This window comes from Aspergillus chevalieri, chromosome 4 (genome assembly GCF_016861735.1).
Source record: "Aspergillus chevalieri M1 DNA, chromosome 4, nearly complete sequence".
Lineage (NCBI taxonomy): Eukaryota > Fungi > Ascomycota > Eurotiomycetes > Eurotiales > Aspergillaceae > Aspergillus > Aspergillus chevalieri.
The window spans coordinates 3,579,226-3,595,331 of record NC_057365.1 but is presented as its reverse complement, the minus strand read 5'-3'; the positions used below and the strand labels follow the sequence as shown (position 1 = coordinate 3,595,331).

General features: G+C 50.4%; 6 protein-coding genes across 6 annotated transcripts; 3 read left to right on the top strand and 3 right to left on the bottom strand.

Annotated features, from left to right (window-relative positions):
- Nucleotides 1-429: 429 nt before the first annotated feature.
- Nucleotides 430-904, bottom strand: LSM3 (U4/U6-U5 snRNP complex subunit LSM3; the record flags this gene model as incomplete). The annotated part of the gene is made up of 4 exons (XM_043279578.1): nucleotides 430-464; nucleotides 529-565; nucleotides 628-720; nucleotides 779-904. 4 exons carry the CDS (start codon nucleotides 902-904, stop codon nucleotides 430-432), a joined length of 291 nt encoding a protein of 96 aa, XP_043137243.1.
- A 284-nt stretch (nucleotides 905-1,188) lies between these two features.
- ACHE_41284A (uncharacterized protein) lies at nucleotides 1,189-3,192 on the top strand (the record flags this gene model as incomplete). The annotated part of the gene is made up of 2 exons (XM_043279577.1): nucleotides 1,189-2,272; nucleotides 2,342-3,192. 2 exons carry the CDS (start codon nucleotides 1,189-1,191, stop codon nucleotides 3,190-3,192), a joined length of 1,935 nt encoding a protein of 644 aa, XP_043137242.1.
- A 209-nt stretch (nucleotides 3,193-3,401) lies between these two features.
- On the bottom strand, nucleotides 3,402-4,374 carry GPI12 (PIG-L family deacetylase; the record flags this gene model as incomplete). The annotated part of the gene is made up of 2 exons (XM_043279576.1): nucleotides 3,402-4,069; nucleotides 4,134-4,374. The coding sequence occupies 2 exons, from the start codon at nucleotides 4,372-4,374 to the stop codon at nucleotides 3,402-3,404; spliced, it is 909 nt and encodes a 302-aa protein (XP_043137241.1).
- Nucleotides 4,375-6,844: 2,470 nt separating this feature from the next.
- On the top strand, nucleotides 6,845-8,443 carry ACHE_41282A (alpha-arrestin; the record flags this gene model as incomplete). Its single annotated transcript, XM_043279574.1, has 1 exon — nucleotides 6,845-8,443. The coding sequence occupies one exon, from the start codon at nucleotides 6,845-6,847 to the stop codon at nucleotides 8,441-8,443; it is 1,599 nt and encodes a 532-aa protein (XP_043137240.1).
- A 960-nt stretch (nucleotides 8,444-9,403) lies between these two features.
- ACHE_41281S (integral membrane protein TmpA) lies at nucleotides 9,404-11,152 on the bottom strand (the record flags this gene model as incomplete). Its single annotated transcript, XM_043279573.1, has 1 exon — nucleotides 9,404-11,152. One exon carries the CDS (start codon nucleotides 11,150-11,152, stop codon nucleotides 9,404-9,406), a length of 1,749 nt encoding a protein of 582 aa, XP_043137239.1.
- A 2,576-nt stretch (nucleotides 11,153-13,728) lies between these two features.
- afeA (adenylate-forming enzyme AfeA) lies at nucleotides 13,729-15,262 on the top strand (the record flags this gene model as incomplete). Its single annotated transcript, XM_043279572.1, has 2 exons — nucleotides 13,729-14,798; nucleotides 14,866-15,262. 2 exons carry the CDS (start codon nucleotides 13,729-13,731, stop codon nucleotides 15,260-15,262), a joined length of 1,467 nt encoding a protein of 488 aa, XP_043137238.1.
- Nucleotides 15,263-16,106: the final 844 nt, after the last annotated feature.

The window sequence follows — 16,106 nt, the reverse complement described above, 5'->3', positions numbered from 1 at the left end:
GCGGCCAGGCATTGAGTCATGCCCCAAGGCAGATTCCTCTACCACTACCACCACTGCTTGTATTACTCTTACTATAAGTAGAATGACAGATATGAGTCAATCTGGAGGAGCACAAATAAATAGAAATTATACACGGACTCAGTGTGAATGGCTGCCCCGGCACTGCTGTGACTGTCCGTCTTGTACGCCGGTCCTGGCGCTTCTTCTTGACATCCCGATATTCATGTAAACAGAGTATTTGCTAGTATCATCGAATGCAGCAGTACATTAACTGTCTTCGTGGTATCATTCCATGGCCCCTAAGTCGGGTGTCCGTAGCTCTATAGCTTTCCACAGCCCATGTCTCGTCTATCCATTCCTTGTTTCAATATCCTTCTTCCTGATCGATTTTGATATATGTCCTTCATACGACGGGTAAACGTATCGCAATCATGCCTGGGGAGAGATCAAAACCACCGAGTCACCTAGCGCAAGCATCACATCAGTATCCTGCTGTAGGCCAACACCACGGGGGAAATCAATACACACCTCGAACAAAGAGCATTTCCTCCTGCTTCTTGATAGTCTAGACAGCGCGCATATATCAGCCTTCTCTCAGAATCAAACCCCAGCGCTGCTCGCTCGTACCTTGATGGTCTCCTCCTCGCTCTCGTCCTCCTCCACAACGTAAATGGTCTCTTCCACCTCGCCCATTACCAAGTTGCAGTGACTGTCGTAGGCCTAGTAATCCGCGTCAATATTCAGTCCCAGCAACCAATATCCGTATCGGGACACCCACGTGCAGACGACCCTTGAGCTCGCGATCCCCGCGAAGTTTCACGAACACGATCTCGTCGAGCGACAGGCGTACCAAATCTAAAGGTTCCGAGACGGACGACGGGCCAGCATCCTCAGTATCAGCCATCTTGAGAAGCGAGTGTGCAGGTAGATGGTGAATTGAGAGGTGTCAAGTAGTGGTGGTTCTGCTGGAGAGAAACAGAAGTGAATCGCCGCCAAGCCTAGCAGTGCGGACTTAGTGAGGAAGTAAAGTGAATGTCTGTATTCCCTACTGTGTCGCACTGGTTGTTATTGTTATTTTGATGGTTGGTGTTACTATCAAGATGCCGTCCCTTCTTTTTCTTTTTCGTCTCTTCTTGTCGCTCTTTTATTTTTTTTTGTTTTTTTATTTATTTTCGTCTTCGAGACTCAATGCGGGTGGGTATTATGTCATATCGGTACGCTCTTTTAGTTTCCGCCCGCCGATTTTCTAGTTCGGCCATTCGCTACTCCACGAATTTCTCGATTCATAAGGGGAGGAAGACTACGGCTGCTGCTGTTGAGACACAGTATGGCAGCAATTGGGGAGACGCAAAGCCCCAGAATGGAGGGAAGTTCGCGCTAGCACAATTCCCCAATCCTCTGGACGGACCGCAGCCAGGATATAAGACAGAAGCAGAGAGAGAAGACCAATTCTACCAGGTTATTCAGAATGCACAGCCTGACCAAGTCATGGACGCGATGCGGGACCCTCGCTATGCTGGGATGGTCGCATCAATGCCCCAGAATATATTCGTTAATGCCCTACACCTTCTATCGCCGGGCTATTTCATAGATCCATATCGTGAAATACACCGACCACTTCATCCATCAACAGTACAAACGAAGGGGTACAAGTCACTGGTGTCTATTTTTGATGAGTTTGTGAACAACATTGCGGCAATCGTGCAGCTTCGTCAATCGGCCGGACACCACCTGGATCTAGCTGAATACACTTATTTACTGGGCTGCGCGCGGGCAATTGGTGATGGGGTAATGGCAAACAGAATCTGGTACGGCATGAAGGAAAACGAAGTGGATCCGGATGTGCAATGCTACAACTATTACATGGAAGCCAAGGCTTGGGACGGCGCGTACACTGGTCGGGAAAAGTACAATTTGCGAGTGACCCCATTTGCTTATCGCAAGCGAAGGTTCGTCGATCCTAATGAAGGCTGGCAGGGCTACGGGACTGCTGGTCGGAGTGTCCGCAAAGAGGTACTGGATATTCTCAACGAGATGACGGAGGCAGGACACCAAGGGGACGAAGCAACCTTTGTGAATGTGATTCTGGCTTGCGGCCGAGTAGGGCATTTGAGAGGCATCAAAAATGTGCTCAAGACGGCGTGGAACATCGATGTCGATGCGCTGTTGGCGGAATCAGACAAGTCCAATCTTCTTTTGGCCACGACGTATGATCCCTCATCACCTTTGCACCCTAGCAGCCGCCTTCTCTTCGCAGTTGCGCATGCACTCGGTACGAACAACAATATTCCAGCTGCACTTCGCACGATCGAATTCATCGCTAAAGCTTATAAACTCCCAGTCCCGGAAAAGGTGTGGCTCGAGCTGTTCGAGCGGGCTTTCGTGCTGTCCCGTCCACGATTTGGCCCTGATGCAAGGCGCAACGCAAAGGGCAAGATCCCCTACGATTTTTTAAATGGCATGTACCATACCATGATCTCAGCACCGTACAATGTCCGCCCAACAATCCAAATCCACCACATGCTCGCCAAAACAGCCTGGGACCGAGATCGGCTCTCCGAGTTCCTGCAGCACGTGCGCGCCGCGTACAATGTTTTAGTCGAGACACGACAAATGCGAAAGAAAGCTCGATACATAATCGAAGAATACCTATGCGCATTACACACCCATACCAACCCACAACAGCGAAACGAGATCATCAACTCCCCATCCCTCGCAGACGCAGTACACAACTACGACATCCTCCGCCTCCGCGCCGCCCAACAGACCATGATCATGGAACGACTTGCTCGTCTCCTCATTATAAACAACCGCTGGACAGGCCGCAACAATCCAGTCTGGGAACGATGCCTTCTCCCCCGCGCAGTTGAAGAGTGGCAGGATTTTCTACCTGAATCATTCAATTATCCTACCAGTGGGGGACTGGTGCAGTTTCGTGGAAAGACACGCTGGGGTGAGGCTTATGTCAACTATCATGATAGGGTTCCTATGCGGCGACGGACTGCTGGCGGTCCTTGTGCAGACGAACAGGTAGATGGGGAAGAGCCGCGTGAGATTGATGATGATTTCTTCTGGGAACGGTGTCGATGGGCGTTTTCGTCGGTTGATTTTGATAGTCCCCCATTGAGTCGGTTGTTTTGGGGATGTGGTGCTCCGAGGTTTGAGAATGCTGGCGCTGGTGATGCAAAGTGATGTCCCGATTGCATTCTATGCATGGCGTCTGAGGGTCTTTTCTCCGAAACTGATGCCCAGTTTGGTATTTATGTTTGATGCCTAGTCTAACAACGTTTGAGTACTCAAGGATATAGTGGTACATGCATCAATTCCTTTGTTTCCGGTATATCATACAATACTGTTAAAAGTCAAGAGTACAAGCGAGGATAAAGTATCGTCCCTTCGGCTTAAACCCACTGCCTCCTCAAATCATTCACAACCATGTATCTCCCAATAGTAATCCACCCATACCGAAACCATACCATCTGACTCTTATGCGCATTAACCATCGCAGACTGCGCAGTGAGATACTCACTAACAGAGTTAATGAACAGAAGCTGACCAGGCAATTCAGCCTTCTTGCCCTTCCCTTTACCACTACCCGAGAAAAGGGTGTGCAATGCGCCGCGGAGCATAGTTAACGGCGCGTCGAAGATACCAATGTACTTCCGGAAGATTGTTGTTGTAGACAATGTGTACAGCGAGACCGGACACGTATAACCAGCTTTATCCCTCATCAACGAACGCAGGAAGTGTACGGCTCCGTGATACAGTGAGCGGTGGTTGGGATGGTTGCTGATACCGTGTTTGTCGAACGTCAACAGCACATCGATAGTCGAGACCGGAGGCCCATCTTTTGTGCTCTTCTTTTTCAAAGTGGCAGAGGCCAACTCGGGAGCAAATGCATATGCAAGCATGTTGGATACATCGCTCTCGGTCCAGTTTGCTGTCATGCTATCGGGGAAGCGGGAGGGGTCGTCGACGACAAAGACGTCGGATTCGCTACGGAGACCGAGTTTTTTGGCGCTTTTTTGGAGCTCTTTTGCGCGGACGGAGCCAAGGCCATCGGCGTCTCCTGTATTGCCATGATGTCAGTTATCATCTCTCTTCTTATCGCGGAATGCAAGACAAAGGCGTACCATTACTCAAACACAAAATCTTAAGATGATTCCCCAACTCCGGCCTTGTCAAAGACAACACCGTCGGCGAGAAAAACATAGCCTCATCATCAGGATGCGCAATCAAGAGACATATCCGCTTATTGTATAACCGCGGAAAAGAGCGGGCGAACGGCGAGGAAGAGGTCGATGAGAGACCCCAGAAAATGATGACGGCGGAGATGGCGAGGCCTATTGTGAACAACTCCGCTGATGACGACATTGTGTTCTTTGGTAATTGGAATCGTTCGGGAATGTTGAAGAAGCTGGAGCTTCGTCACCTCAGGGGAAGCTCAAGCAATGCGGATTGTGGAGCAGTGGGGAATCATGGCATTCTTGGTGTTTGGTGTTTGGCGACGCAATGCAATGGCCGCTTTACTGGTTGCAGATGTGAACGCAGAATGAAGAATTGAATAATGGTACAGAGCGTTATCAGTCAAAGACGCGCGTATGAGTGCGTGGTCTATCAATGCCACCGTGTCATTGAAGAACCTCTTAGGAGCAAATTTGGATATGATCACGTGAGTCACGTGAGTTGATCTGGGGACGAAGATCCGGTAAAGCAGTTATTCCGCAGTTGTCCCTGCCTACTTATGGACATACAAGAATTTGTGGAACATCACTAGCAGTTTTCCGTGTATCTAGAGATGTCAGAGTGTCCGCTAAGAACCAAATTACTGTGACGCATTACAGCCCTAGCGATGAGCGCTATCTCTCCCAAAACCGTTAGCCGTATTAATGCCTCAGGCATAAATACGGGCCGAGCACGGCGCGATTGACCAATCAAGGCCCAGCGCGTGATCTCGGCTATAACTCCGAAGCGACGGCAATACGGCATTCTCCGTCCAAAGCACTAATAATGGCCGGTATTATGATTGACGATGGCTGCAGGAGGATTCCCGGCAGAGTTTTCAAAAGCGCCCGTGGGATGATGCCCGCGGAGAATTATACTGCGCTAAACTGAAGATATTATGCAGGTGGTAAACCCCTCAGTCGAGCACGTACTCAAAGTAGATTAAGCAGCCGAGTTGACTCATAGCTGGTACATACCGGCAGCACCGGGCCGGAACCAAAGAGGAAGCTCGCTGGAGACGTTTGCCGGTAGCCATATTGAGTCCATTATTGTATCAGAACACGTCCTCCGATCAATGGCCTGATCATCCGAGATCACGTTCCTTTTGTGAGCGACATGTTAGGTAATTGTCTGTTCCTGAGACCGACAACGGTGGATTACTTGACTAATGATGGTACGACAATGAGGTTGTTTCATGATTGCTGCTGCATTTCGTGCTCTTCCGGACTTCCTTACTCAATACTGAGCAATATATACTGATCCTCATAGTCGAATTCCCATGGATGCTCAGTAGAAAATGACGCAAGAGCCATCCTGCAATGCGGGGTATTTTTCCCTGACGCATGTATGTATCGTATTGTACGGTATGACAGGGAACGGATCGAAAGTCGCAAGAATTTTTTTTTTACTTTTTTACATTTCTTAGTTAGGAATCTTAGTGGGTCCACAGAAAAATCGATCAAAAAATTTCATCGTAAGTGGATCCAATGACCGTGGTGCTAGCCGGATGAAGCAAAGCGCCATTCTGGACCCAGAGGATCTCCCAGTAGCCCTACATGGGTCTGGTATTGTACGCGTATCGTCGGCGGTCACCGCATCGCCTGGAGAGAGACCATGACGCCACGTGATGGTGGGATGACGGCACCGATGGCAGACAGTTCAAGGGCAGAGTTGGAGTTAACACAAAGAACACATTCTAGAATACCCCTGGTCAGTGGCCAGCCTCAGCATGATTAAATTCGTCCCAGACATGGCCTCAGGCAAACAAAGGCCGCCTGCGACGGTCATGAGTCATCTGCTCAGGTGGTCCTCTTGAGTACTACCACCAGGGTTTTACATAGTAAAATGATGTTTAGGGTGATGATTGCTGATGCAAGTCGGCTAGATTAGTCGGCGTACAAATAAAGACCGCCTGACTCGGATATGATATGTCAGAGGGCGTGAGACCATCCTGCTGATGTGTTTGAGTGTATTGATGGCACTAGAGCCCAGTAGTTTGATGCCATTTTGCATGATTCCTTAATTGTGTGATTCTATACCATGGCCTCCACCGCCATCTCTGTATGTATGGAGTACACGTACAGAGGCAAGGTACTCCCTACTGTACAGTACTCGAGGTACCTTGAAGCCATGCGCTGTATTGTATGTACCGCGTACCTTACCGTTACATACGCTGCCGTGCCTTCTCCACCGCCCCACCGGCAGTGACAGATTCTTCTGTCTGGACCGTCGCCAACCGTGTCTCTGATTGGCCAGATCGGGGAATCTCCTAGAAACAGTCAAACTATAAAAAAATTCCCTTTTTCTATGTCATTCATTCAAATACGGAAGCCACCCACTTTGGTTCTCTCTTCTCTCCCTCCATTGAATTGCCCCTTCTACTACAATCAACAACCTACGTTCGCCAACTACCGCCAACTATCAGCACTTATATCAACACACTGCAACCCTCGTCTTTAAGTTCTGGTGGCAATTGGATTATGCTGGTTTCTAGCTCCTCGTCTTCTCTCTGCGTTCCATACTACTATACCTGATTGTACCTAGGCAGATTGTGTCTGCTGTTCAAAGTGTCGAAGTATCACAAGCGCATCTAATACTATCCTAAAGACGGACAATCACAATGCCTGGCCGTCTTCTCTCCAACCTCGTCCGCCCCTCCTACTCTCTTCACTCCTCCAGCTCCTCCTCACGGTCCAATTCCTCATCCTCATCATCCATCAATGAAATCCCCCACAGCTCAACAAACCACACCCTCTCTATCCTCCCTAAGAAGCCTACTGTGTTCAAGCACCACCATGACCGTGCGAGGTCTCCAGAGCGTCGTCTGTCTGTCGCCATGGACCACTTGATGCACCCTCACCGGGACCACAGCAAGGACAAACGCCGCAGCCTGGGCCGCTCTAAGGAACGGGCCAACAAGGAGGATGCTCTGGCTGCATCTGCCAAATTGGATGTGGTGGTGGAGTCTCCTCCTCTTGTCTGTTATGGAACCCCTGCGAATTCTACGGGTGCTTTGTTCTCCGGTCGTCTGCGGGTTGAAGTGACGGACGCAGTGGGTGTTGTCAACTTGGAGAGCTTGGATATGCGTCTGATGTCCAAGGCCTCCACCAAGAAGCCGGTTTCGCGAGACTGTCCTTCATGCTTGTCTCGTACGGAAGAACTAACGCACTGGAATTTCCTTACCGAGCCTTTGCATCTCACGCCTGGAACCCACGAGTTCCCTTTCAGCTACCTGTTTCCCGGTCACCTTCCTGCTTCTTGCAATGGCTCATTGGGCCAGATTGAATATTTCCTTTTAGCTCGCGCGCACAGTACCACCGGCGAGAATTTTACCTTCAAGATGCCCTTGCACATCAAGCGTGCGCTTATCCCAGGAAACGACAAAGCTTCGATTCGTGTCTTTCCTCCCACCAACCTCACCGGCCGCGTCGTGCTCCCCTCAGTGGTTCACCCCATTGGCACGTTTCCTGTCGAAATGACGCTCAGTGGAGTGGTTGAGAAGGGCGAGGAAACGCAGACCCGCTGGCGGTTGCGGAAAATGATGTGGCGGATTGAAGAGCATCAGAAGCTGGTTTCTGTTGCCTGCTCCAGACATGCCCACAAGATTGGTGGTGAAGGAAAGGGAGTCATGCATCAGGAGACACGAGTTATCGGTCACAACGAGGAGAAGAGTGGCTGGAAGACTGATTTCGATACCGCTGGCGGTGAAATCAAAATGCAATTCGAAGCTAGTATCAACCCGACGTGCAACCCGGTCTGCGACTTGGAAGCTCCTGGTGGCCTTGAGGCGAAGCACAACCTGGTGATCGAATTGATCGTTGCTGAGGAATTCTGTTCTAACCGGAACGCTCGTCTCATGACACCAACCGGTGCAGCACGTGTGCTGCGCATGCAGTTCAACCTTAATGTCACTGAAAGATGCGGTTTGGGTATCAGCTGGGACGAAGAAATGCCGCCTGTGTACGAGGATGTCCCTGCCAGTCCGCCCGGTTACACCAAGATCGACCATGAGAGCACCATGGAAGATTATCAAGGGTCCCCTCTTCCACTACCTGAGTACGAAGATCTGGAGCAGATGGAAAACCTCCGGCTGGACAGCGATTCGACCCACTCTACGCGCGAGCAAGCTCGTTTGACCAACGACGACTTGATGATGACACCGGAAGAGACTGGCAGCAACAATCGCGATATCTCTGCAGAATCCCGATCTTCTCAATAAGCCGCTTTGACGTTGGCACCGCTTTCTTTCTTTTCTCGACTTACACTTTTCAACAATATTTTTCTCTTTCATTATGATGCCATGATGCCACGAGACCATGAATCAACCCGCCAAACAAACAGAAAATTCAAAGACTTCGTTTCAACATCGTTATTTATCGGAACCAGAGTCGAGAATGGCCTGGCCGAAAAGTTCCTGCTTTCGAATTTAGACGTGTTTTCACTTCCCTGCGACGCAAGGACGACCTTGGTTGGATTGTCCATTTGGGGGCTTTTTTCTTCTTGCATGATACCCATCATCTTACTGCTTCTTTTTTTTTTTTATCTTTTCAACATCTTGTACATGTTGTTTAGACTTATCATATACAGGCTAGAAATAATCTAATATACCGCGATGTTTTTCTCAATTGTCCAGTATACCGGTGTGAAGCACAACAGGACGTTATCCCTCACTTTATGTTGTACACATCCAACGTTGCAACGCAGCTGATGTCCTTCACCGTACTCTTTGTTGGCTTGTGGGCCAACGTATAAAATTGAGTTCACTATACCCCAGGGGTATGGCGAGCGACGCTTCCTTGTCCATGTTCTACAAACCGTGAGTATCAATCAGTAACAACTGCCTGATTTGGATACTAGAGATACTGGTATTCATATAAGTACTCGGCGCTCATACGCATTTTCTTGTTTGGAAAAAATTGAATCGCATTGGAATGTTCACAGCAACCTAATCGGGTAAGGCGGGGTGGCCTTGCTATATACAGAAAACCCATTTTTCACTTCTTCACTCCTCCATTCTTCTTCCCTTTAGCCATCCCTATCAGTTTTTATTCGAAAAGCATTAAATAATATCGGAGAACTCGTATCGACGTGATAACCTAACCCATACACAAACCACAAAAAGACAAACCGACACCAAAGACACCAAAGACACCAAAGCCCTGCAACCAGAACAATAAAATCATGAATCGAAAATTGGCCCATAGGCCTTAATACCAGTGGCCTCCAGCTGATACACCGTGTTTTTCGTGACCTTGCCGTTACTGATCACACAGACAGCTTCAGGCTCGAACTCCTTGTACAGCTTTCTGATGAGAGGAACCATGTCTATCCGACCCCTCTCGTTGGTGTCAATGATGACCGGATCGGGGTCCATCTGTTTGACAAGGTCAATGACCTTCTCTCCGTATGTCTTCACGGGAGCCCGGGTTTGCCAGACGACGCGCAGCTCGGGACGGTTCTCGTCACCCAAGAACGACAGACAAGGGCCAATGCCTGAGCCAGTGGTGACGATGAGGACCTTCTTGAAGACACGCATGGAGTACGCGAAGCCATAGATCAAGACACCACGCTTCCAGAGGTGGGTCGGCTGCTCCTTGATGGTGTCTGCTGTCCAGTCGCCTGCCTTGGAGACTAGGGAAGAGAAAGTGTTCCCCTCCGGGTCGGGGAAGGTGGCGAAACCGTGCCAGTCACGGAGTGGGTGCTTGGAGAGCTGAATACCCTTGCCGAAGGCGGTCTTGGTGTAATCGAAGTGGAGTCTGACAGCGTGGTCAGAGAGGTACTCGGGCTGCACACGGACCTTGCGGAGGAACACCCAGGGGTGGATAATGGAGGCGATGACAATCATCAAGAACCAGAAACCGGGGATCTTGATTATGAAGCTACCCAGGGAGACACCTTGAGCAGTGCTGGCTTCGTCCGCGAAGACCAACAGCAGGCACAGGAAAAGGGCGACCACCACCCAGCCGGAGAAGCGGTGCGTGAGCTCGAAATAGTCGTGCAGCTTGACGCGGAAGCCTGGGTAGGCCACGATGATGATGGCCATGAGCAGGGCCAGGATGATGTACGCCAGGATGACTGGTGCACTCGAGATGACCGGCTGGCCTCCGGGAGGGTTCGTGTATGTCCGGGTCAAGACGGCCACGAAACCGACGTACCAGACTAAAGAAGCGACTCCGCAGCCACTGTGGACGCCCCCATAGTGATAGACTTTGCATGCGATTTGGCGCAGTCGGAGTGGAGCCGATCTGGGGATCGAGCATGCGACACGGAAGAAGGTGTTCACGACCAAGGGCTGACGGGCCAAACCACAGGCGAGCACATTGGCAGCTGTGGCGTTGATGAGGGCCATTAAGGTACGATTATCAACCATGACCCAAATGAACACACCAAGGTTGGCGAGGAAGACGATGGAGAAGAGACGGCGGTAGATGTCGAGAACGGTATACCGAATTGGAGCATACCATCTTCTTTTGGGCTCGGGTTCGGTTTGGGCTTCGAGGTCACGAAGCCCTGAGGATGCGGTTTTCTCTAGAGTCTTTTCGGGATCCATACTAACTTGTTGCTTCTCAGGATCAGACATGTCCTCGAGGAAGGCCTTCTCAGACTCGATAAATACTGAATCGGTAGGGCTCGAGGATTCTGAGGCACATTTGGCCGGAGGGGGGATTGATATCTGATGCTCCCCTGATGGTGCCATGGCTGCTGGATTGGATGAAGACGGAGAATGTGATGGAGTGTCAACACAACTGACGAGTAAAGACGAGTCAGGAGCTCCCGGGGAGATAAAGAAATATTGGTACAAGCTCGTGAAGGTTCCGAGTCGTCGTATACCAGGACTGATCCGCACTAAGAATGGGATAATGAGAATTAAACTTTCATTGACCACAAGGCATGTGCATCTGCATTGCATGTGGGAGGGATCTGGCATGCTTTTGAATCCTTTCGAAAGACGATGCCATCCTGTCTTCAGTCGGCTGCTTTCCCCAAAGCGTGAAAGTACGTTGATCTAAACTTTGTCCTTTGACAGCGGAGGTCCGTAACCCCAGTCACTCAGGACGATCTCCCATAATCACGAACTCAACAATTTTTTCCTTTCATTTTTGAATTTTTGACAGGAAGAAGGAAGCACACTATTGCCATCCGGAGCCCATCCGGATCCACGAGGTTTGCCAATGAACATGCGAGGCCGACACCGTCTATCTCCTTACTTCAGCTCCAACATGCAGAAAACTTGGCCAATGACTGGGGTTTTGAGAAGAGGCGACAACTAGAGCGGGTCGTTTGCGTACAACTATCAATACCCTAGCTATCAAGGTTCAGTCGGAGTCGGGATTGTCGGCTTTGACGGAAGTTAGGTCTGACAGCCTTTCTCCCGTCGTCTTTGAGACATACAGCCCTGGCCAGTGATCAACATCGCCGGATCAGAATGCCGGCGTCTACAACAATGCGCCATAATGGGCTCGTGCTCGCAATGTGGCCGCAGCATGGATCGATAACTGATCCACGAGATCACAGCTCGGCAAGGTCGTCGACTCAGGGCCCACGGGAGTGGCCCACTCCGTAGATGGCGGTGCTATCAAGGCATCACGGGAATAAATCGGACGACCGGATTCAGAAAGTAAGGTTTTTGGGGTTGAGATGATTTGGCAAAGCTTGGTAAGAGGCTTGCAATAGTTGCTCCTGTCAGCCCCTCCTTTTGCGCGAGCTTTCTTTCGCTCGTACTTTTCCCCTGTCCCCTGTTCAAAGAAAGAGCGTTTGTCTTTGTCTACAGTGCAGCTCTCCTATTTACCTTCCCCTCCTTCGGCATCTCCGTACCATCTCAAGGATTGTGGGCGAATCACTCACAGGTCCGTGAATCCGGTTCACCGTGGATAAACTGTGGAGCACCAGAGTGGGCAGGAGGGCCGGAGATGGTGGACACCAGATATCAGGATTCCCACAAGAACCGGCAATGGCTTGTTCAGCCACATTTTCCAGGATGATTACCAAGACCATGGGGGAGTGGACCGCGATGGGGAATATCGATTTTCTGCACGGGTCTCCTAGGGATCTACTTCACGGACGTCAGCCGGGCATGGATCGGATCGTGGCTATGTGGGTACTTTTTTTCGCTGACCGTATTGATCGATGAGATGGTGGGCCTGGGGCTGAGGGGTCCCTCGCAGCACGCAGGCATCCTCTTTTTTCCCACCCTGGTAGCTGGGTGCATTGCAGCATGCACATCTCGATGTGACTATCTAATCCTTTCGCTTTCGGAAACAGATTCCAGAGGGGTATGGGTTTGAACTATTGAATGTCAAATGCTCAGCTTCGGCTGCAAACAATTCGGATCCTAAATCAAATCCGCCATTATGCAATTAACAAAAGCCTATGACAGAATCGCGGGATTACGACTTTAGATGGGAAGTTATCGGTTGTTGGAGATGGTTGTGGTGGTGTTGTCGCCCAAACAGGCGGGCCTTTCAGTGATCTTACGAAGATCATTATTGGATCCGGAAGCCGCGCGAACATGTGGACTGAGTTTGGCTTGGATACTAGTTGTTTTCTTTTTTCTTCTTTGACTGGTCAGTCCACCAGCGTGATTATGCTTTCCGGTCATCAACCACGGGGCAGAAAAAGGACCGAACTTTTGACAGGCGCTCGGACGACACTTGAAAGAAAGGAACTGAGTTCCTTCAAGCGGTTAGCTCTAGTCTAAAGCTTCGATCATCCTGCGATCTGGCGGAGGCTGAAAGACGGTGGATCGGAGAGGTGTTTGCGCCACGGCCTAAAGCGATGAATTCCAAATCACGGCCGCATCTCACATCAAAGAAATGGAATTCCTCTCGAGGGGAATGACAAAACACGATAGCCATGGGATTATATCTATCAGGGTTGTTTCCCCTTGATTCGATTTCTTTTTTCTTTTCTTCTCTATCATCCTTTTTAAATTGTCTTCTACAAACTCCATTGCTTGCACGACTGGACGACTGTACTTCCCCTGACTATTGTCACTGTTACTTCGCACCGGAAGCGACGGTCTCTATTTTAGTTCATATCCCTATCTTATTCATCTTGACCGACTTCCGGCAGCTTTTTCCATCGCTTCCATCATGGGTCCTTGGGAGTCGTCCTTGGCCTTGTCCCAATCGGGCAATTCTCTATACACCGACTTATTGACGTTCGCGTTCCGCGGCCCCATCGCCTATGATGACCATCAACCACTCTTCATCGATGCCGAGGACCCCTCGCGTGCTCTCTCTGCTGGTCAGTTCCGGCTGTTGGTCCGGACGCTGATTGCAGGCCTGCAAGCTCACCATGTGCAGCGTGGTGACTGTGTCCTGGTGCATTTGGGTAACAGCGTAAGCAGACACCCTGTCCACTTCCTTGTTTTTTTCCGTTTTTACCTAAGAAAATCCGGATCCATTCTTCTATCTATTTGCAAGCTAACAAAATTGATCGGCTTCGCTGTAGATCTTGTACCCCGCCCTGTTTTACAGTATTATCGGAGCTGGCGGCGTGTATATGGGCTCGAACCCGCGGAGCCAGCCCGCCGAATTGGAGCATCTTCTGGAGCTTTCCGACCCGAAGCTGATCATTACTTCTCCCGATGCGCTCGATACTGTTCTCCGAGTTTCTGGCGGTCGGGGCATGCTCCCTAGCCAGGTCTGCTTACTCGACACGTCCGCACCCCAGTATGTCACGCAGCTGCTCCAATCGGGGTCGCTGGCTTACCCCGGCGCGATCGAGTCGCTGCTGCCCGAGCAAGGATACCACCGGAATTTCGCGCATCTGCTGGGCTACGGCGAAAACGACTGGGTGACCTTCAACGACGAAGCGATCGCAAAATCCACCCCGGCTGCACTGTACTCGACCAGCGGCACAGGAGGCCTGCCCAAGGCCGCGATTTTGTCTCATCACGCGATCGTCTCGCAGCACCTTGCTATTGCATACGATGTGCCCTACAGTGTCACACGGCTGCTGTCATTGCCGTTTTTCCACCTCTTCGGATCCCTGTGGGCGCATGTTTTCACCGTCCGATACGGTCAGCCGTTGTTTGTCCTGCCGCGCTTTGAACTGACTCAATTCGTGGCTGCCGTGCATCAGTACCAGATCACTGAGACATACATGGTCCCCGCCATGGTTCACGTGTTCAACCAGAGTGCCTTGCCGCTGTCTCATCTGCTATCTTCGCTTCGTTACGTGGGTGTCGCGGGCGCTCCGATCGATGCTGCATCTATGCAACTCTTCCAGTCGCAGCTGCACCCCTACGCTACTGCCGGTCAGCTCTGGGGTATGACCGAGGCGGGTGTTGTCTTCCAGTGCCGCTACGGCGACCGCGAGGATCACGGAAGCATCGGACCTCAACTGCCAGGGTACGACGTGCGTCTGCTCGGTGCTGACGGTACTCCTGTGACTGGGGAGCAGCAGGAGGGCGAGTTATTTGTGCGAGGCCCCGGTGTGCTTACGTGCTACAAGGGCCGCAACGACGCTAAGGATGCAAATGGGTGGTTCCGAACTGGTGATATCGCGTTTATCAAGAACGGACGGTTCTACATCAGAGGACGTACTAAGGAGTTGATCAAGGTCCGAGGGTATGTCTTTTCACATCTCCCCTCGCAGATATGCAGTCATTGGATTAGTGCTGATATGATAATACAGATGGCAAGTGGCCCCCGCCGAACTCGAAGCTGTCCTCCTGAAACACCCCGCCATCGAAGACGCCGCTGTGATTGGCGTCACCAACAAAGACGGCAGCGAAGTCCCCCGCGCCTTCGTCGTCCGCTCCAAGGACCCCAACATCCATCACCCGAACGAGGAAGAAGTGTACAAGTTCTCGCGCAAGCAGCTTGCTAGCTACAAGGCTTTAGACGGCGGCGTCGTCTTCGTCGAGGACATCCCTCGCACGGCGAGCGGAAAGATCCAGCGCTTCAAGCTGGCCAAGATGAACGAGTACCGGAGGTTGGTGTCCTTGTATATTGACGCGAAGAAGGCGGAGCTGATTGCTCTTCAGCCGATGGGGGTCGTCCCTGCTGCTGCGGGGGGCGTTGCCGTTTAGTTACGACCACTTACGAAATTGCTTTCTTTGGACTTTGACTTTTGGTTCTTGGTTTTGGTTGGATATGGATTGGGTTGGCACGGTATTGGCGAAAGGAGTTTAATAGGGTTTTTTGGTTCGTGAATAGTGATAGTGTGCTAGTACATACTGATATGATTGATATGATTGTTTATATGAATGCGATTACATTGAGAATACTCCGCTGTCCTGACGCTATTTCAACCCATACAGTAATAAACATAGAATCCTTGTCTTCATGTCTCTTCTATAGTAGCCTTGGCTATATTATTCATACAAAGGAACTTTCTACAGTGAACTTTTATCAGTGTCTTACTACCCATTGTCCACCCAGTGACTCAGTAGCCACTCTTATCTCCCCAATCCTAGCATTTCGATAAAGTCGACCCGCTAGATATATATTTCCACATACTTTGGTCCAAGCCATAACGATACCACCCAAACTCAACGCAAGAACTAGATAACGGACGCGAGTGACACTCAAGCCTGTCAGACATCTTAGACTGTCAACCATTCTACGCTATTCTAAGTTTCTACCCTCACTGTCACTGTCATCCAAATTTCCGAATTTTCCCAAAGACGGCCCGAAAGCGTGATGACTATTCTAAAAAACAACAGGAAAGATACCGAATGCGCTGGCATGCAAATAGTCTTTGCCAAGTCATGCTGGCGTGCTGGTCGAAGTTTACTATCTTGTCAAACCCTATTCCACAGTCCACTTATCAGACGGTGTACGTATATGACACCACTGATGTATCATCCCCCCCCCCCCCCCCCAAAAAAGAAAAAAAGTACATGATAGGCATCACGCAAACCCAAGTAAAAC